This window comes from Antennarius striatus, chromosome 6, assembly GCF_040054535.1.
Source record: "Antennarius striatus isolate MH-2024 chromosome 6, ASM4005453v1, whole genome shotgun sequence".
NCBI lineage: Eukaryota > Metazoa > Chordata > Actinopteri > Lophiiformes > Antennariidae > Antennarius > Antennarius striatus.
The window spans coordinates 1,774,864-1,797,113 of NC_090781.1; the positions used below are offsets into that span (position 1 = coordinate 1,774,864).

The 22,250-nt window shown below is 49.1% G+C and overlaps 3 protein-coding genes across 3 annotated transcripts in view; all 3 read right to left on the reverse strand.

Moving 5' to 3' along the window:
• Positions 1–594: 594 nt before the first annotated feature.
• On the reverse strand, positions 595–4,449 carry LOC137596267 (dehydrogenase/reductase SDR family member 13-like). Its single transcript, XM_068316608.1, has 5 exons — positions 4,188–4,449; positions 2,455–2,573; positions 2,126–2,249; positions 1,390–1,716; positions 595–1,099 (listed from the first exon to the last, which is right to left on the reverse strand). Exons 1-5 carry the CDS (start codon positions 4,318–4,320, stop codon positions 840–842), a joined length of 963 nt encoding a protein of 320 aa, XP_068172709.1. The 5' UTR covers positions 4,321–4,449; the 3' UTR covers positions 595–839.
• A 701-nt stretch (positions 4,450–5,150) lies between these two features.
• On the reverse strand, positions 5,151–14,837 carry phf12b (PHD finger protein 12b). Its single transcript, XM_068316607.1, has 14 exons — positions 13,890–14,837; positions 13,499–13,680; positions 10,579–10,651; positions 10,049–10,505; positions 9,715–9,968; positions 9,421–9,585; positions 9,191–9,334; positions 7,914–8,586; positions 7,491–7,577; positions 7,178–7,324; positions 6,997–7,092; positions 6,438–6,520; positions 6,075–6,213; positions 5,151–5,803 (listed from the first exon to the last, which is right to left on the reverse strand). The coding sequence occupies exons 1-14, from the start codon at positions 13,953–13,955 to the stop codon at positions 5,382–5,384; spliced, it is 2,988 nt and encodes a 995-aa protein (XP_068172708.1). The 5' UTR covers positions 13,956–14,837; the 3' UTR covers positions 5,151–5,381.
• Positions 14,838–19,263: 4,426 nt separating this feature from the next.
• Positions 19,264–22,250, reverse strand: part of LOC137596708 (seizure protein 6-like) — a 108,817-nt gene continuing 105,830 nt past the window's right edge. Inside the window, exons 14-17 of the mRNA XM_068317420.1 lie at positions 20,717–20,749; positions 20,515–20,623; positions 20,137–20,233; positions 19,264–19,459 (exon numbers count right to left, since the gene is read on the reverse strand). Coding sequence (XP_068173521.1) covers positions 19,430–19,459; positions 20,137–20,233; positions 20,515–20,623; positions 20,717–20,749 — 269 coding nt within the window. The 3' untranslated portion in view covers positions 19,264–19,429. The remainder of the gene's footprint in view (positions 19,460–20,136; positions 20,234–20,514; positions 20,624–20,716; positions 20,750–22,250) is intronic.

Sequence of the window (22,250 nt, forward strand, 5' to 3'; positions counted from 1 at the left end):
GACATGTGGACATAAACACGAGGACGTGAAGATCTGAGGACACGAAGACACGAGGTCATAAGGCTATAAAGACATAAAGACATGACATGAGAACATGAGGAAATAAAGACATGAGGACATAAGGATGTGACGACATGAGGACTTGACGACATGAGGACTTGACGACATGAGGACGCGAAGACATAAGAACATGAGGGCATGAGGACATGAGGATGTGACGACATGAGGACATAAGAACATGACGACATGAGGACATAGGGGGATGAGGACATAAGGACATGAGGACATGAAGACATAAGGACATAAGAACATGAGGACATGAAGACATGAGGACATTAGGACATTAGGACATGAAGACATAAGGACATAAGAACATGAGAACATGAAGACATGAGGAAAATAGGACATTAGGACATGAAGATATGAGGACATAAGGACATGAGAACATAAGGAGATGAGGACTTGAGGACATAAAGACATGAGGACATGAAGACATGAGGACATAAGGAGATGAGGAAATGAGGACATAAAGGCATGAGGACATAAGGACATGAGGACATGAGGACATGGGGACATGGGGACATGAGGCAGTGAGACGCTGCTCCTGGTGTTTATTGGATGTTAACATCGGTTCAGGCAGCTCCAGTCATTCAGCCCCATCACATGTTGTCTAAACTCATTCAGTCTCTGGTAGCTCCAGATGTCCACTCCCCAGTGGATCATGAGGCGCTGAGTGGCCCCCCAGCCCAGGAGCCCTTTGGCCAGAGGATCTGAGTGCCCCCCCCAGCCCAGGAGCCCTCAGGCCAGAGGCTCTGAGAGCCCCCCCAGCCCAGGAGCCCTCAGGCCAGCCCACACAGCGTCTCGCTGAGCTCCCACAGCTTCTTGGCCGCGGCGTCATCCTTGGCTTTGGCGCAGAGGTTCTTCACGGTGCAGTTGGAGAAGTAGCGCCCGCTGAGGGGTTCGATGCCCTGCTGGAGGGCGCAGTGCAGGGTCGTCTGGGCCCCCTGAACGGGGTTCTTGAAGAACATGAGGGTCAGGGGCTTCAGCAGCACATGAAGCAGGTTGGGAGCGTTCCGCGCCAGCTCAGTATTAATCGCTCCTGCAGAAACATCAAAAAACCCTCTGAATTAACCCTCTACGTACATCAGCTCTGCAAAGTTTCAGGAAACTTGGCAGAGGTTGAGTCTCGGACCCGAACACACTCCTTTAAATTCTAGTGTGGGTGTGACTAAAGGGGTGGAGCCAGACTGCAGATGAGCAAGTGATGGTCCTGAAGGAGAACTGTGAGTCCCATCAGCACCAAACACGCAATACTCTGACACTATAACACAACTGGCCAATGCCTACCAAGGGAAAGGAAGTGTCTAACCTCTGACCTGGACCACTGACCTGGATGGAGGGAGTAGCAGGTGACCTTGGTGCCCTGAAGTCTCTTCGCCAGCTCGTGGGTGAAGAGGATATTGCACAGCTTGCTGTGGGAGTAGATCTTGAAGACTTGTGTGGTGGAGGAGCCCAGCCCCAGAGCCTTGTGGGTGTTCAGGAAGTCAAAGTCGATCTTTCCAAACATGTGAGCCATAGACGACACGTTGACCACTCTGCTCGGGCCACATGCCTTCAGCCGCTTCAGCAGCAGGTTGGTTAACAGGAAGTGACCGATGTGGTTGACACCAAACATCATCCCCAGTCCGTCGTCCGTCCGACCCTGCATGTAAATACCTGCAACAAAAAGATGGTGTTGGTGACGGGGGGGCGAACAAAGACTCTGTGAACTAATGTTCCGTCTCACTTCACACCAGACTAACTGCCATCTAACTGACAAGCTGGACCTATTGTGCGTGAAGGTCCACCACAGTGATTGATCAGTCCTCTTTTGTCCATTCCAGGAAGTGATCCTGCCCTTAAAGTTCAAACGTCCAAACGTTCCTGCTCAGACTGCTAGTGTTGCATGACGTTCTACATTCCTCAGTGGTTGTAAACTACCGTAATTTTTCTCAGAAACAAAGCTGGAACTATTTTAAACCAATACCCTCAACATACAAGGCTGAATCAATAAGGAGAAGCCATCCGGCTGCATTCCATTCTGTTGTTCCTATAAGCTGGTGGGTGGGTGGGTGACCGCTCTCACCTGCGTTGTTGATGAGGATGTCCAACCTGGATTCAGACTTCAGGAAGGTCTCAGCGAAGCTCTGGACAGACTGGAGGCTTCCCAGATCCAGCTGCATGAACACCACCTGACTGCTGCCGCTCTCCTGGGGGGGCACATCGGACAGTATTTACCCCAAAATGGGCATTAACCCCTTCCTCCCTGACTTCCCCCATGAACCCTAAGTCAATCTGGTTGCACATAATCAGAGACAACTTGAATAACTCTGCTATTATCGTTGCTGGAATCAACCACGGCCATCTTGTTGCAGCAAACGCATCGTGTTTCTGGAGGTGCATCATGGGACTCACCCTCTTGACCTCCTCCACGGCAGCTTCTCCTCTCTGCCGACTGCGACAGGCCATGATGACTCTGGCTCCTCTCTTGGCCAGCTCGGTGGCCGTCACCTTTCCGATGCCGGTGTTGCTGCCTGGCAACGAGAGAAGAGACACGCGCTGAAAAAACAGCTGGCACAAGTCAGCAAAACAGCAGATTTAAGATGTTTCTGGACAGCAGCTGCTAGCAGTTAGCAGCTAGAAGGAAAACCAGCTGACGGTGTCCTCAGACTCGGGACAGATTGATTAAAAAGTGCCGCTCGACATGTCACAGGATTTAAAACGACACGTCAGAGAGTGCTGCTTCGATAAATCAGACTTATCAGAGTCAGACAAACACAGTCAGACTTATCAGAGTCAGACTTATCAGATTCAGACTTATTACAGTCAGACTAACAGTCAAACTTATCACAGTCAGACTTATCAGAGTCAGACTAACAGAGTCCGACTTATCACAGTCAAACTTATTACAGTCAGACTTATCAGAGTCAGACTAACAGAGTCCGACTTATCACAGTCAAACTTATTACAGTCAGACTTATCAGAGTCAGACTAACAGAGTCCGACTTATCACAGTCAAACTTATTACAGTCAGACTTATCAGAGTCAGACTAACAGAGTCCGACTTATCACAGTCAAACTTATTACAGTCAGACTTATCAGAGTCAGACTAACAGAGTCCGACTTATCACAGTCAAACTTATTACAGTCAGACTTATCAGAGTCAGACTAACAGAGTCCGACTTATCACAGTCAAACTTATTACAGTCAGACTTATCAGAGTCAGACTAACAGAGTCCGACTTATCACAGTCAAACTTATCACAGTCAAACTTATCACAGTCAGACTTATCAGAGTCAGACTAACAGAGTCCGACTTATCACAGTCAAACTTATTACAGTCAGACTTATCAGAGTCAGACTAACAGAGTCCGACTTATCACAGTCAAACTTATCACAGTCAAACTTATCACAGTCAGACTTATCAGAGTCAGACTAACAGAGTCCGACTTATCACAGTCAAACTTATTACAGTCAGACTTATCAGAGTCAGACAGGCATTTAGTTATTTAGTGTTTGATCATCATTGATGGATCATTCACATAGACCTTTAACATAGTTTTGACCTTTGTGTTTTGCCTCAGTTGATGGCACTGAAATCTTAATTTTATTGATTTGGATCTGCATTGAAACAGAAAGAGAGAGAGATGCTGCAGCCTGGTGGAGTAAGTAGAAGGAGAATACACTTTAATGATGATCCCCTTAGGGGATATTTTTTTTATATATATATATATATATATATATATATATATATATATATATATATATATATATATATATATTGAACATGCATACACAGTACATATACAGAATCCCTCGTGCACCAGGTCAGTTACAAACGGGTTACTAGGAAGAACTAGACACCATCGCAGACCGCTGTGGTTGGTCAAAGTATCCTTCTTTACTTTGTCAATAATAATAATAATAATAAAATAACAATGATAACTAATAATAACAATAAATAACAACAATAATAACTCTATAATTATTAGTAGTAGTAGTAGTAATAATAATAATAATAATGTCGTTATTGTTATAATTAATAATTATTAACAATAATAATAGCAATAATAATAATAATAACAAACACTGAAGTCGTCACCAGCCCATTCGGCTCAAAGCTGCACAATCATCACAAAGTGCACTTACCCGTCACAATCACAGTTTTCCCGTGTAGCCTTGCGGTGCTCGTGCACCGCTTCCCCTTCACCACGACTTCACGGAAAACGTAAAGAGCGAAGATCGCGGCGGCCGCGGCCACGGCCAGCAGAACGGAAGTCATCGCGCAGGTCGGGAGGCGGTCACCGAACACACGTCCACCTGCTCAGGTGGGGCAGAGACAGCAGGAGGGACCCGAACTGACAGCCGCCCGGAAGACTGCAGGATATAAACGTCTGGAGGAGGCGTTTCATTACAAAAAGAAACATCTTTGGCCTGTTGTCCCGCCCATCTGGCTGTCGCGTCCAATGGGGAAGCAGCACCGCCTGCTGGCGGGAACCTGAATTACATGGATCCACATACCTGCGTTTGTAGATTTTAAATATCGACATGTTTTTGACCAAAAAGAGTCGTCTGACTCGAGGACGGAACAAAGCACACACACGCCTCAGTTAGTTCTTAGAAAATCTTTCTGTATTTACAGGTTTGAATAGACAAGCAGGAACAGAGTGCTTTATATACAGAGCAGCACAGATGTTAAAATGAGTGCTAAAACGAGACTTTATTTACAGCTGGACTACAGCCAAAGGTACGGACTAAGAACATGGTTTATCACAAAACTTCTGGTACTCTACACAGTATCACAAAGTCCATGAACTGTACAGTTAAAAACCAAAAAATGGTAAATCTACATGAAATCCAGTGTTTCTCCAACTGAGAAGCACTGAATCATATCTATTTACACATTATGTACATACTGTATAGTGTATAAGCATGTATACATATATAGCTACCTGTGGTGCAAACGCAGCAAAAAAAAAGAAAAGAAAAAAAGTTGAATGTATGGAATTCAGTACTACAAAATAAAAGGTTTGTGCTAAATGGGACTGACAAAATAACGTTACACAATACGTAATCAATATACTGGCAAAACAATGAGAGCGCGGGTACATAATGCTCGCTCGTAGTCCTAACGGTCTGAAGAGAACAGAGGGTTACTGTCAGTCAGTTAAAAAAAATAAAGACAGAAGATTGTCAATAATACTTCAAGTTCATGCAAAGATATAAACCATTAAAAATGAAAAAATAAACGTTTCCCTGTTGACCAACCAGCTGTGCAGCTTTCCCTTCATTGTGACTTGGAAGGTGCGAAACAAGAGGAGCGAGGGGCGGGACTTGTGTGGGTTATGGAACGGCGTTGGTTTGCGGCGTGGGCACTTGGGGGGGAAGCGAGTCATTGTCAGCCTCGTCCTGGCTGGAGGGGCTGCTCACTGTGGCGGTGCTGGGAGGGGGCGTGGCTCTGGCGGGCGTGGCTCCGGCGGCGGTGGCGGGAACGGCCGTCTGCTCTTCTTTGGGCTGCTTACTAGAAAACTCGGTGATGCTGAAGACAAACTGGAGGCATCCCAGTTTGATGTAGCTGCCGTGGTGGAGCAGGGCGGTGCCCTCCCAGCCAGCCCCGCTTCCTCCAATCAGAGTGGAGCTGCTCGCCTTGCAGCCGCAGGACGGCTCCACACCGCCCTGAGCCTGGCTGCTCATCACGCCGCCGGTGAACGCCACGCCCGCAGCGGCGCCGGGAGCCTGTTCGTCGTCACGCCTCCTGCTGCGTCCTGCAGAGAACACGAGGACCAATCAGGAGGGAACGCCAGAAAGAAAGAGAAAGGAGGAGAAACATGGGTGTTGATAACTTTGGGACATAATTAATATGGGTTTGCTAACCGCTAACATGTAGCCCTTCAGGTCATGTGACAGTGCTGGTGACACGTGACACTGTGGAGCACGAGCAGAACTCTGAGGTGGATTGTTCTATTCTAGCGTGTAGAGGGGGAGTTTGTTCTTTGTCGACCCTTCAAACGTCAAAAAAACCCAACGTCCACTCACGTATGACGCCCTGCACTTTGGCCACCAGGCCGCTAGGGGGCGATGGCGAGGCTTTCTCAGAGAAGTCACACGAATACAGGACGTTGTCCACCGTTGTGCCGTGCTCGCTGTAGTTGAGCAGCTCGTAATGCTTGGTGTTCTAGAAGGGACACACACACACACACACACACACACACACACACACACACACACACACACACACACTTTATTAATCCCAGAGGAAATTGCACAGATGTGTTTAAATGTGGGTTCTGTTATCGTAACTTTAGGAGCACACACACACACACACACACACACACACACACACAGACACACACACACACACGGTCCAATCACGTTCTTCTGCTGAGCAGAACAACAAACCTCGTCGTAGAAAATGCAGGCGTGTTTCCCCGATATGTAGTTACAATGACCGTAGTTTGTAAGGCACACGTCCATGTCAGCACCTGGAGCACACACACCGTTAGTGTTAGCACACGTGTGTGCAAAAACCACTGCTACGCACGAGTGTGAAGTCTGTTAGCATAGCTATGACATCATCAACCTGTTATTGGAACTATGACATCATCACTACACTGTTATAACTATGACATCATCACTATTGTTATCATAACTATGACATCATCACTAGTTATCATAACTATGACATCATCACTAGTTTTCATAACTATGACATCACCACCACTCTTATCGTAACTATGACATCACCACCACTCTTATCGTAACTATGACATCACCACCACTCTTATCGTAACTATGACATCACCACCACTCTTATCGTAACTATGACATCACCACCAACACATTTCATAGTGACGGAACACAAGCACTATATTTTACACTAATCAATCATGAATCAATCAGCATTCATCATCCAATCAGAGGACAGGAACACATTTGTGAAAACGCTAGCATGTCTTACCAGATCCTATGTATAGCGTCCTGTAGCACATGCTAACGGCCCCCCCCTTCCCGGTCAGGGGGTAGAAGACGGCGCGGGCCTGGACCTTCTTCTGACCTGCAGGGGGGGCTACAGGTTTGAATCCTTCATTTGGTTTCAACAGTAAAAACAGCCAATCAGGAAGAGGCTGAGCGTGTCTTACTGTCAGGGTGGGGGGAGGGGCTTTGGAGGGCAGCGGAGGCGGCTGGGGGGGGTGAAGTGCTCGGTGCTTTGGGGGGGAAGAGCTGCTGGATCCTCTGCCAGGCCAGGAACTTGATCAGGTCTCCATCCAGCTTGTCCAGCTCGATGCCTGCACACACACACACACACACACACACACACACACACACACACAGACACAGACACACACACACACCAGGAGACGTCAGGACACACACACACACACACCAGGAGGCGTCAGGACACACACACACCAGGAGGCGTCAGGACACACACACACAGACACACACACACACCTCCGTCCTCCGGCTTCCCCTCCTTCATGCTGGACAGGCTGGAGATGGATGAGAGTGTGTTCACCAGTCCAAGCCTCGCCTTCACCTCTGTGGAGACACACACACACACACAGTGACACACACAGTGACACACACACACACACATTCAGTGACACACACAGTGACACACACACACACACACACACAGTGACACACACACAGTGACACACACACACACAGTGACACACACAGTGACACACACACACAGTGACACACACACACACACACAGACACACACACACACAGTGACACACACACACAGTGACACACACACACACACACACACACACACACATTCAGTGACACAGCTGGAGGCGTTAGCATCAGTGTTAACATCGCGCCAGCTACGGCGCTGACCGTTGCCATAGCGACTGTCCCAGGTACCTGACGCGGGCGAAGGCGGCCCCAGGTGGGCGGGACCACGCTCTTGGCTGTCTTTAGGGGGCGTGGCCGAGCGGACGCAGCTGGCCCCCTCCTCCTGACGCTCCGATTGGCTGTTGTGGTTCTGCTGGCTGCTGGGGGGGCATATCGTGGGGGCTGCGGGGCAGCTTTTGGGGGCCTCTGGGGCGCTCTGGGGTTCCTTTTTGACCGCCTCTGTTCCTAAGTGGTTCACCAGCTCGGGGGCCGGGTCTGGGGGGGTGGCGCCGGGCTTCAGTCTGTGCTGCAGCGCCCCCTGTCTGCAGGCGTCTGCGGCGCCGGTCCAGTCCACGGGCCCGTTGGCCCTGGGGGGCCCCCGCTCCTCTTCAACGGGTCCGTTGGGTTTCCTGCAGTTCTGACACGGCGTCACGGCGCATTCACACACCCCCACCTCCGGGGGGAACGGGGCCCCCTGGGGGCCGTCGGGCGTACTGCAGGGGTTCGGGTAGGGCTGGGGGGGAGACGTGCGTTCCGAGGGGGCCGGGGCTTTGACGTCGTCTGGCGTCACGCGGGGGTATTTGCTGGCTTTCTGCTCGGGGTCCCACCCCTCTGACGGCGCCGCGGGGGTGGCGGGGGCCGTCTGCTGCCTGGAGAGGTGTCGCATGATGCTGCACTGGAGGGCGATGACGTCCTGGAGCCACTGCCAACACACACAAACAGGGGTCAGAGGTCAGAAGCAACGAGGAAACATCCTGCGACACCCCCCAATTCAACGTTTGTGTCTCTGGCTTCCTGAAGGTTTCTTTTTGTTTTGTGATTACAGGATTTTCCGCAACTAAAAGCCTTTAATTTTCTCAAAAACCAACATTCATACGTGTTTAGTTTATTTTAGTTTATTTTAGTTTATTTTAGTTTATTTTAGTTTATTTGGAGGGGATAATACAACTTCATACAACAGGATCATTCATGGCTAAAAAAGCCAAAAGACTAGTTTTCACCTGTAGTCCTCAGTAAAAGAGGAGTGCACTCCCGTCAGCCAATAGAATGCGTGTACGGGATCACATGACTACCTACCAAAATCCATGATGAGGTGAAGGGTGAGTTTTAATGCACGGGGGTACACTGTACACCCCCAACTGTGAACGGGCGCTGACATCACGTGTGACATCACAGACTGCGAGCCGCGTTCCACACGCTGGGAAACAGGAAGTGAGCGGCTTGTCACGGCCCCGCCCACCCCCACCGTCACCTCTTTGATCAAACACGTATTTTTGTTTCAGCTTCGTGCTGATTTAACCCTTTACCTCCTGCTGCTCGGCCTCCGTGGTCAGGTGCTTCGCCGGCTGGTCGGGGGGGACGCCGCAGCAGACCAGCTCCAGCTGGCGCACCCTGGCAGGAAGCAGCATGGAGGGGGGGTTCTGGTACTGGGACTTGATGGCGTCTGGAACCTTCACGAGAACCGGGAGACGATTAGACGGTCGCGGGTTTCCCCTCATTAACTATTGGCGTGAAGCTGACTCCGCCCCCCCCCTACCTTGACGGTCTTCCTGTCGTGCCGGTGGGGGGCGCGCCGGTTGGGCGCGTTCTGCCGATGGACCCGACGCAGGAAGTCCAGCTTGACGGCGTGCTGGGACATCCTGTCCTGGAACTGGTCGAAGAGCTGGCAGCGGCTGGAGAGGCTGAGGTTTCTCTGGTTGAGCTGCACACACACACACACGCACACACACACACGCACACACACACACACACACACACACACACACACACACACAGTTACAGCGCTCTGCCCCCAGACGCACGCAGGCGGCTCACGGCGGCGTCTCCTCACCACCAGGTGCTCCACGTGGTTGGGACACATCCATTTCCCGGCAGGCAGCGCCGTGAGGGGGGGGTCCAGACAGTCCATGTGGAACAGCAGGGGGCAGTAGTCGCACTGGATCAGGGGGGCCAGCCGACAGCTCCTGTTGCAGGCGAAGCAGGCTCTGACGGGAAGGGGGACCAGGCCGTGGGGGTCCAGCTCGTGCTGGGGCCGCCTGAAGGGCCTCCCCAGGAGCTCCTCCTTCCTCCTGCGTTTGCTGCTGCCTGCAAACCCCCAGAAGAACACCGGGTGAGTGGAAGCCCCGCCCACACAGCCCCTGGTGCCCCCCCCAGCGATGACTGACCCGGCAGCGCGGTGGTGCAGGTCAGCTCGCTGGGCAGCTGGAACTGGGTGGGGTTCCTCTCCATGGCGGCGGCGATCAGCAGCTGGAAGGGCCGCTTGAGGAGGCGTGGCGTGGGCGTGGCCAGCATGGCCCCCTCCAGCTCCGCCCCCTGGACGTCATCCTCCGGCTCCGCCGCCTCCTCCTCGCCGTCGTTCTGCTCCTCCGAGGGGGTGGGGGTGGACGAGGTGTTGGAGGTGGGCGTCCCGGGGCGGCTGCTGGGCCGGCTGCTCGCCCGGCGGTCCAGGAGCCGTACCTGGGCCACCCGCAGCCCGGGCCCCGCCGCGCCGGCCCCCGGGGGCAGGCCGTCCAGCCGTAGGGGCCCCGCGTTGAGCTCCAGCTCCACGGCGGGGGACACGGAGCGCTTGGACGGGGGCCGCTCCGGGAGCCCGTTGGTCTGCTCCGACTTCTGCTCGCGCTTCTGACCGGAGAACAAACCCGTCAGGGGCCGGTCAGCGGCGCCGGGGGGCCCCACAGGGGCGACGCTCACTCACCTTTTTTCTAACATTGCAGCGGTGACACATCCATTCCCCTGGAGGGAGCATTTCTTCACTCAGGGGGGGGTTGCTGAGGTCAGGAGACAAAACCAGAGAATCAGACGAGTGTCCCATGAATGGACGTCATTATGAAACACATGAGGACGCATGAGGACAGAACATTCATTATCACCACAGCTACACTTGTTTAGGACATCTCCACGATGACATTCAGTCCCGCGTTGATCACAAAACCACAAACACAGCTGACCCACGCATTTGCAAATTTTTTTTTTTTACATATGAATAATTCATGTTACTAAAGTAAAAAACATTACAGTATTTTCCGCACTATAAGGTGCACCAAAAAGACTTTAATTTTCTCAATTTCTTATAATCCAACGTGCCCTATAATATGAAAAAACTTTTAAAATAGACCATTCATTGGAGTTCTCAGATGCGCCTTATAGTACGGAAAAGTCATAAGTACACAAAGTAGCGTGAAACTTTTTAGGGCAGTTTCTTTAAGCATTACTGCAGACAGACTTTTGGGCCCTAAATGATACAAAAGTGAGTTGACATTGACCTAGTTTTCCAAAGCTGAAGGACGTCACGTTTGTCCCTCTGGCTTCCTGAAAAGGTTGCTTTTTGTTTTGTGATTATATCTCATCAGGTTTCAGACACGTGTACCTAAAAAGGTATAAAAGTGAAAATCTGACCTTGACCTAGTTTTTCAAGGTCAAAGTTGTGATTTAATTTCCATCCCTTTGCCTCCCTGAATAAAACGCCCTTTGTTTCGTCTTTCTATCTTATCCGATTCCTGAGAAATGTGCAAAAATATGTAAAAAAATTGATATTTGACCTTGACCCAGTTTTCTCAAGGTCATCATCTCATTTTCATTCCCTTTGCTGTCTGAGTAATGTTCTCTTTTTAAAAAATCTTTCTATCTGCAACAGTTGTGAAGATATTTGGTGGACAATGGGACGAAGGAACACACACTGACAATAACAACACATCACCGCTTCACGAGACGTAATGATGTAAAATGTGTGACCTCGGTTTGCTGGGTTTATTCTGCGAGGACAACAGCATATAAATCATTTTCTTGCAGAAATATTGGGTCAGGATTTCCATTGTAGTGAAACACGGTTTGACACGGACGTCCCGGTGCTTTACAGTGACTCACAGCCTCATAGAGGAGAATAAACAATTCATTCATCTTCAGTAATCTTCCGCTGTCACGGGAACCTATCCCAGTGGAGTTGGGGCACGAGGCAGGGGACACTCCGTGCGTGACACCAGCAGTCCAGACGTCATGAATATAACTGAGGATTGGAACGTAGATGGAGAGCTTTGCCTTGTGGTTGGATAATTTATCTCTCCATCACTGCAGACCGGCAAAGCCGGCGCATGATACTTGTGAATAAACAATAGTGTGCCCTTGCACATTCGTGCGTCAACGCTCCAGACTTCACCTCATTTTGGATTTCTGGTAGGTAGTCACATGATACCGTACACGCATTCTATTGGCTGACGGCATCCTAAAGTGTGCTACGTTCTGTGAATCTCGGACTTCTGTGAGACACTAAAGTGCTTTAAACAGTCTATCAGAGTGTTTTAAAGGAATTACAGATAGAAGGTGGTTTAATATCAGTATGGAGGGGGGGTTCAGAAATGTTTAAATTATCGTAAATAATAAGAAATAGTTGATGGTTCTATCGCGGAATTCATTATTTACGTGTGGTTCCTGGAACGCATTAACCACGTTCAGAAGTATAAACTACGTTTATGCTGTTTGTATTTATCCCACCGTAACAGCATTGATCACTGGTCATTGCTTGAATGAATGAAGTTCATTCGACCCCAAATGTCCAGTTAACGGATGGATTAAAAACAAAACCTGATCTAATTCAGTCCAGTACTCTTTAAACGGAACATCTGAAGATGCCGCCGCTCGCATGTCCATATAAGGAAGAATCTCGTGCCCATATAAGGAGGAGTCGCTTCCTTCCGGTAGGGCTCCGGCGGATGTTTAGGGAGCCGCAAACAGCTCCCCGCGGACCGGACGCCGAAACACCGTCCCGCCGTGTCACTGTTCCACCTCAGCCGGTCACAAAACATTCTGTTCCACACGTTTACGGAGTCTCTGCTCCCAAAACCGACTGATAAAGACGGGTAAGATGGCGGTGGGCAGAGAGGAGGAGAGGTCGCCATATTGTAAACAGTGACGGCCTCCATCTTTAGCTCTGCTAGCCTGTTAGCCTGTTAGCCTGTTAGCCGCAGCAGCGGAGGACCGACTGCAGGCGGACGGCAGTTCGACTCTCATTCTCAGACGTGACAACACCAACCAGTCCCCCCAAGCACCGTGTAATAAATAATAAACCCCCACAGCGGTGTTTCCTGCCGCCCCTGCCCCGCTAAAGCGCTCCAGAGACGGGGCGCCGCTCCGGGGACACCGCTAGCAGAACCACCGGAGCCCCCGGGGACGCGTCACTGTGAGCGGCTTCACGGCTCCACACGACACGGGGTGTGTGTTCAACACCACCGGGTGTGGTCCTGCCCTCCGGAGGGGCAGAAACCCGGAAGAAGCACCACCGATCGGCGGTACCCAGTCACCCGGAGCCGCACACGACCCTCCAGCGCCCCCTGGCGGCCGGGCCGGTGCGACACTCCCCAAGTGGAGGAGGCAGAACCCGCTGACCGTTATCCACCGTCACCAGTGTGACACACACACACACACACACACACACACACACACACACACACACACACACACACACACACACACACACACACACATTAAATAATTCACAGCAGGTCCTGATTTCTGCAACATGGAGAACAGTAGAGCAAAATCAGAGGAGGCATCTGAGATGTCACCCGGCTGATGCACACACACACTCACACACACACACACACACACACACACACACTCACCAGCACTGGAGGTGGAAGGCCGCGGGGCAGTGGTCGCAGCAGAGCAGGTCGCCCCCCTCCCGGCAGCTGTCGCAGGTGTCGTGGTTCGTCGCCCGGCCGCTCCTCCGGACGTCCCTCACCAGCTTCCGACTCCTCTTCTCCACCTCCTCGGACTTCGGGGGGGCCAGCAGAGTCTGGATTTGCTGGGGGGAAAAAAAGTTATTCAGGTGTTTAGTTGGTGTCAGAAAACACACACACACACACACACACACACACACACACACACACACACACACACACACACACACACACACACACACACACACACACACACACACACAGGTTCCGGGGGTCCTCTCCGACCCGGACGGTGACGTTCACCCGCCTGTGGCCTCCGCTCGGCTAGCCTCACCTCCATTAAGCCCCCGGAGGTATCCAGGTCGTACACAATCGTCGGGGTCTCCATTTTGTCCCACATTCATCCAGGAGCGGACGCCGCTCAATGAGGCGCACCGGAGCGGGGGGGAGCCGTCCGGGAACGAGGCGTCTCTTTCCGGATGCTTTACGGCGAGCTGCCCGGAGCCGTTAGCGGCGGCTAGCGGCGGCTAACGCGGGCTAGCCGCGGCTAGCTCAGACGTCAAGCAGTCAAGGTTGTGGAGCTAACGGGGCTCGCTAGCTGCTGTCGCGGGCCGGAAGGGAGCACCAATCCGCGCTGGGGGAGAGATTAACGCGGCTTTCACGTCCCGCTGCCGCGGGTTAAACCACCAGAGAAGCGTCGGTCCGTCCGCGGCCTAGCTGGCCAGCCATGATCCTGGTTTCTGCTCCTGCACACAGCAGCCTGGTGAATCTGCAAAGCTCTCCGCTCCCATTGTCACCAGGAGATGTAGCCGAAGGGAAACGCGGACAGCGGCCGGTCCTTGCTCGGTTCCCCCCCTCCTGCGTAGCTCCACCACGGCGTCCAGGAACCGACGGGCCCCGAATGAGGCGTCTGTGGGTGCAGATTCGGTGGATGTTATTGTTGTGGAGACGGCTGAGCGTTCACACTGGCTGCTATCAACATCCTCTAGCAGTTGGCGCAACCGCGAACCGCCTGCCGCGCATGCGCACTAGCACGAGTGGATAATTACGAGGTTAGCCTACATACTCGTGAAGAAAGAGGGCCGCGTCCGCGTTATCCGGCGTTACTAGTGACACCGCCTGCACTACTGTTCACTACAGGCGGGATTTTTTTTTAATCCTGCGGGGGGGACACACTTATTCTGCGGCCGCCGGAAGAGGAGCTCTGATGCCCGCTAACGGAGCCTCCTGACGCGCTGCGAGGGTCTCATGACGTCAGAAGGCCTGAACGTGGAGCACGACTGGAAGTCACTACTGGTTGGTTCACTATCACTGCACACAACAGACAGCAGGTTCAAGTTGGGCAGCGGCGACGAGCAGCAGCACATCCGGTGACGACACTAAGCCCCGCCCTTCTGATTTAAATATTACAAACATAAAATGTTACTATGTGTTGTCATTAGTTGTCTTCAAATCTGAAGTTTAATTGTTTTCACACTCATATATGCAAATATATGACTCATCTATTTACATATCCAGTAATCACAGTGATTCCTCTGTCCTCACGGTTAAAAACATGCAATTAACAAATTCCGTGACAGAGCGACCAACGTTTGATCTTATTATTTACGGTAATTTAAACGTTTCTGACCCCCCCCCCCCCCCATACTGATATTAAACCACCTTCTATCTGTATCACCTTTAAAACACTCTGATAGACTGTTTAAAACACTTTAGTGTCTCACGTAAATGTGAGACTCACGGAACGGCGCGCACTTCCGGATGCCGTCAGCCAATACAATGCGCCTACGGTATCACGTGACTGACGACCAAAAATCCGCGAATTCATCTTTTATTTTTACTATTATTACATTTACTAATATACTGTATATATAATATACACAAGCATTATTATCATTATTATTATTGTTGTTGTTGTTTTTATTCCGGGAGGTTCAGACATGAGGAAAACATCCTGTCTCCTGAGATTCCAGTGATCCCGTTTGGTTACAGGGGTAATATTTAAATGAATTTATATGTATATTAAATAAATGAACGGTTGGTCCTCATTTCTAAAGAATACTAGAGGAGTTAACGACGACAGAAGAACTTTCAAATGAATTCACATTTCGGGAGTGGGTTCCACGTCGTGCCTCGTGGTGATTACAGTTCGGTGTGACCAGCAGGGGGCAGCAGCGGCTCGTTCAGGTAACGTGTGCTCACACGGTTGGTTTACAAGACAGTCTCAAGTCAGTGAATAGAATTAGATTCAAACTGATGCCATTGAATCTGAGTTGAAGCAAAAATATTATGACTGACTTTTTAAAACAGGCAGATTCCTCATGAGTTATTACAGTTTAATTTTCTGGGGGGGGGGGGGGTAAGAAGACTGCAGGTAATGACAGAAGAATTGTCTGCTTCACCAAACCTCTGGCAGCGAGCTGAAACACCCCAGGTTCAAAGACACGTTAGTCTCTGGAAAGTTAACTGAATGCATGAACCCAGAACTGGTAAAAATTCATCACTCAGCTCAATAATGTTCTTTTTTCCAAGAAGAAAATCCTAAATGTGTTCCAGTCTGTCAGAGCTCTTGTTAGCGTGTGCTCACAGGCGTGTTGCTACTGTGATGAACGCATGTTCACAGCAGATGTATTTCTGCATCACGCAGCTCATCATCACAGGTAATGGACTCTTCCTCCTTTAAAACACTCCATCGGTTCTGGTTCTGGAGGAAAGGTGGGGTCCGGTGGTCCCTCTCTCTCTCTCTGCTTGATCTGAGAGGAAGAAGGAATGTGTGCCGTCTTTGTGCATCTACTCACCCTATTTTTGCTTTTTCTACATGGAAAAAACTGTACCTGAACGGCTGGTATCCAGCTGGTACCGACTGTCAGCGGCTCGGTGAGGGAGGGGGGTTTAGCGGTCGGATACGAGAGGGTGTTAAAGCAGCCTCCCGAATGAACAAAGTGGTGGTGATTTTTCTCGATGAAGTTGAACAGGTGCACCAGGTAGTTGTGAGCGGTGTGGTGATTACGAGTACCTTTACCCCCGTCCTCCCCCTGGCTATCCCATTTAAGAAGGTGATCATATCAAATGCACCGCCCTCAGCGACGGGGGCCTGGAGAGGGAGTTGTCGCAACATAGTCGACTCCTGACCCAATGAAGACATGTTTCGCCCTCTGGAGACAGGTTATAATGGTTCCTAATCGGATCAGTGAAGAGCTGAACATCACGCTCACAATACAAGAAATTATTAAAGATAGCTCCTAATAGAAAAAACGCTGACACACGAACGAATAAAGCGAAGGAAATAGCTAGAGAAACACCTGAGACACCTCCTGATACAAACAGCTCTGAGAACGAAAATGACAAGTCTGAAAGAAGCCGTAACAGAAAAATATGATTCACAAAAGATTTTTAAAAATTCATGCAAAACACAAAAGGTTCGAGGGCCAAAGTGGAAAATTGCTCTCTTGACCTCAACATGTTTCTGGACAGTGTCAGCTTTCATTTAAAAAGTCCAGAAGGAAGTGATCAACCGCTTTTTAGGAGCACAGAGGGTTTTGAGCCAATGAGACGTCAGAGCTGGTTTTTCTGAACAAAACCTTTTATTGAAGATGTTTGTAAATAGCTTTATGTACAATGAATCAAAAATAGGTTCATTATCATCATTGTCTTCACACCAGCTTGCATGGATACGCTTTATCGTACTACAATACACATCATGTTAAGCATCTGCTGTGGTTCCACTTTAGAAAAACGTCTACGGGGGCCGGGGCCATGTGAACAACAGCTTACCTGGGGGGTCGACTCTCCTTTTGGGACGTAGAACTAATAATGTGTTGGATGTCAAACTGTGTTCAGTTCAAGTTGGAACGCCAACGTGACGCTGAGAACCAGTCAGAGGGGACATTTTTACATCTGATCATACAGCAGCACTTATAGCATTTTACATAAACTCTACATGTAAAATTGGAGGATGACTGAATTATTATTCATGAGGAGCAGTTTATTAGTAATATATATGCTTCATTTATGTTGCTAAAACTATTCTGTTAGCATTATTGCCAACACTACTTTATCAATAAATGCTTCAATACTGGGAAATATGCTGATTTGTTGTCTGTAATAATTGTGAGCTGGTAAGATTGAGTTACAGGCGTGGAGCTGGTTAGCTTAGCTTAGCATAAAAAAAACTGAACCGGGGAAACAGCTGGTCTGACCAACTATAACTGATCCTGTCTAGTGTGTGTGTGTGTGTGTGTGTGTGTGTGTGTGTGTGTGTATGTGTGTATACAGGTTCACCTCGGTTTATGTCGTTCTTGGTTATACATCGGTTTTCAGAAAAATTACCCCAGAAAAAAAAAAATCAAATTCACCTCATTTTCCTCCACTTTACGCCTGTCAGCCACAATTATTGGAATCATAAAATCAATAGTAAACCGTTAAAAACACATATCACGTTACTGTACAATAAATCAGAATAAAAACATATAATATCATATTATTAGCCCGTAGCAACCCCCGTGACCCACAATAAGGAAGAAGCAGCTGAAGCTGAGACGGAGACGTTTTTTCTGTATTATATTAAAAAATAAAATGTAATTGTTTGTAAACTTAAAATAGATTCATGTTAACCAAACATTATTAAAATGCATCCAGTAATAAAGGTCAGCACAGAACTGGGAATGGTTATCTACAGGTTAGTCTGGAGACCGGTTCATTTAACGTCACGTCTCCTGGAACCAGCTAACGACGTAAGCTGAGGTTTACCTCTGTGTGTGTGTGTGTGTGTATCTATATATATATATGCATACAGTATATACGTGTGTATACTGTATATATATATATCATATATATATATATATGATATATATATATGATATATATATATATATATATATATGATATATATATATATATATAGAGAGAGAGAGAGAGACATATATGTGTGCATGTGTGTATATATACACACATGCACACATATATATATATATATACATAGATATATATGTATATATATGTAGCTATATGTTGCATAATTATTTGTTTTTGTGCAGATAAATAACTATATAATTTTAATTAAATAAATCAAGTTAATGAACTTAAGCGAAGCAGGCAAACGTCACCACAGCACACCTACAGTACATAGTCAATACTATCAATGTCAACATGTAGTTCAGACACAAGATGTCTCAGTGATGGTTTTACTGTGAATCCAATGGAACGAGAACCAAACTGCTGCCTCTAGAATGGAGCTGGTTTTTAATGTGACCTCAGGGGATCTGAACATTCACATTTCACATAAATCACACGCTCTCCAGATCAGGCTGTTTCTCCCTGCGTCCAGTTTTTATGCTAAGATGCTTTCTACAGGGAAAGACATTGACATCAGTCTCGTCGTCGACTCTCAGAAGGTTCTATTAGAGGCCTTTTATTTAAGGACGTTCTGATTTTAGATCGATGCATTGATGCAAAGAGGAGCATGTATTAAAGCAGATTCTGTTGGTCGTCCTGTAACTAGTCCATCTTACTGTTAACAGACACCTGGTGAATCCATAAACACTGTTCTTTAATGGTGGCAGGAGACATATAGAGGATAATGTACATAGCACGACGTTACACTGGTTATATGCACTGAATGGTTCTAGCTTTGACAAACTCCCTCTGCTTTGTTTGGTATGTTGCATTAAAAACTGTACAAACTGCTGCTGGACTGTTTCTGTAGAAGAGCTAGAAAAATAATCCAGGGGCTCAGCGGTTCCAGGGCTGGTGTGACGTCCTCTGGGTGAATAAAGGGTGCACAGAGAACGTGGAGGCGTCACCAACATGAGTGTGACCGGCGTCAAGGCCAGAATCCCTTCATCTGTCCGAAATGGAAGACACAAACCGCCACCTTCAGATGGAAACCTCGTATTCCTTTGTGTCCTGAAGAGAGAATGAATAGTTAGTGACGGGACGTCACCACTAGATGTCACTAAGGGCTTTTTTTTACACAAGAAGAGGTTTTCACTATGACTCCAATGTGGTTGTGTTTTCATCTTATGAATGTACACTTTCTGTCTTTACAGCTGCAGTGAAGATTTCAGCTTCAGAAAAATGCTGCTTGCTTGTTTTGCTGTAAAACTTGTAAACTCAAAGAGGTGTCTTAACCCTTAAATGTGTGTTTTTAACTCACCTCATTCTTTGGGTTTCCAGCGAGGGAGGAGACAGAAATCATTCAGTATGTCATTAGTGAGAACCAACCTCATATTTTTGATTTCACAGAACATAACAACAGTAATAGACAGGTAGAGTCTGGTAGATTTAATCATAGATATCAAAATGCTGAATGAGACACATGGTGGTTTTGTCTTTGATGGAGATTACCCATGAACCCCAGGGGAGCCAGACAGCTTAGCGACCGAACCGTTTCAGTGTTTTCTTCTTGTTAGCTAGCTGAATCACACCCGACACTCTAGACAAAGCCCTCCCTGACCACATGTCACATAGATGTGCTGGAAATTCCGACATTCCCCAACATTCATTTATTTCAGGGGTATAACAACCAATCGCCGCCCCCGGATCTGATCCTGGTCCCAGTCCAATGTCGGGTGCCGACTCACCGTTGTCTCGCTGACAGAGTCTGAAGGAGGTTTGGAGCTGATGTTTTCATACGGAACGCTGGAGGATGAGGAGAGCCGGGGAGGCTTCTTCTGAATCCTGAACACAAACAGCCAATCAGGTAGGACGTCAGGTGTGAAGGCAACCCAGAACACTTTGAGTCCTATCTGTCTGTCTGTCTGTCTGTCTGTCTGTCTGTCTGTCTGTCTGTCTGTCTGTCTGTCTGTCTGTCTGTCTGTCTGTCTGTCTGTCTGTCTGTCTGTCTGTCTGTCTGTCTGTCTGTCTGTCTGTCTGTCTGTCTGTCTGTCTGTCTGTCTGTCTGTCTGTCTGTCTGTCTGTCTGTCTGTCTGTCTATCTACGTATCTTTACTTTCTACCTACTTTGACACGTAGAGGTAGATCCCAGTGATGAGGATGAGAAGGAGGATGAGGGGCAGGATGACAGCAAATGCCACCTGTGCTCCCTCCAGTCTCAGGTCTGCAGTGGATGCTGATGGAGAGATGGGGGGGGGGGGGTGTTAGACGTAGAGTAGGCGGATCCTTTACATCAGGTGCAGATTGGAGGACTATGTCGGTGACTCACCATCCAGTCTGGGTTCATGCTCTGCAGGGTGGGCTAGGGGCAACACAGGAGAGCAATTAAACAAAGCAAAGGGCAAAATGAATGAAAGTCTATCTAATCATAAACAAAGTGCAACGCTTTGTTCAACACGCAACCCGGTCCGGTCTGCACTGACAGAATTCTGTGCGTTCTACGACTCGGCAGACACACAGCGATGGGCTGCAACCTCAGAGCTGAGAGCTCAGAGCTGATTCCAGACACATCTCCTTGTGACCGGCGTCACCTTGACCCGATGGCGTTTGTCCGGCGTGTCCTCGCAGCACCCCCCTTTTAGCCTGCGGCTCCAGCTAAAGGCCAGCCTGCAGAGATTCCAGCCTCTGGACTGGAACAAGCTCCTCAAAGCGTCGGGTCAACAACCCAGAGCCTTTAAAACGGAGCACAGAGGAAGCCTCGCCTGCCTTCACCATGACTGACCCAGGTTTTTCAGACTGTCTCTGCTTTCATTCAGCCAAAGAAAAAGCATCAAGTCTTCACAGGAACATTTAAGGCAGCACAAAGAACACATTTAGACCCTCGTCACGCCTGCTGTGTGACTGGCTGTCATTTCTAAACACTATTTTTAAGACTGTTCAGGTTGGATTCGTCCTATTTTACTACACTTCTCCCAAATGTTTCCCCCAACCTGATATAGATCCATTCACAGAAACAACCACGAGACATAAAACTGACAATAAATTATCAAGGATTAAGGTATGATGCAACCGGGGCCCGCACCCTGGAGCCAGGCCTGTGGTTGGGGCTCGTATGCAAGCGCCTGGTGGCCAGGCCTCTGCCCACGGGGCCCAGCCAGGGCTAAAAGCACGACATGGGCCTAACATCCGGTGGACTCACCACCTGCCAAAGAAACCGTAGGGGACGGGTGCAGTGTGGATTGGGTGGCAGTCGTCAGCATGGGGCTTGACAACCCAATCCCCAGACATAGAGTCTAGATCTAGGGACATGGAATATCACCTCACTGGGGGGAAAGGAGCCAGAGCTTGTGAGAAAGGTTGAGAAGTACGGACTAGAGCACAAGTATAGTTGGGCTCACCTTCAGCCACAGCTTGGGTTCTGGAACCCAAACCTTTGGGCTGGACTCTCCACTTCAATGCTCACGTGGGCAATGACAATGAGACCTGGAAAGGGATGATTGGGATGAACGGCCTCCCTGATTTGAACACCAGTGACGCTCTGTTGTTGGACTTCTGTGCTAGTCATAGTTTGTCCATAACGAAACATCTTGTTCAACCACAGGGATGTCCAGCGTATCATCAGACCTACAACCGTGTGTGTTGGACACTCGGGTGAAGAGAGGGGCAGAGCTGTCAACCAAAAACCACCTGGTGGTGAGTTGGATCCGCTGGCAGAGCAGGTCACCTCCGAACCTGGTGGTGGACACCGGAAGTAAGGGATGCCGTCAAGCTGAAGAAGGAGTCCTACCAAATCATACGAAATTGTGGGACTCCGGAGGCAGCTTATGGGCACAGGCAGGCCAGGGATACCTCAGCTTGAGTAG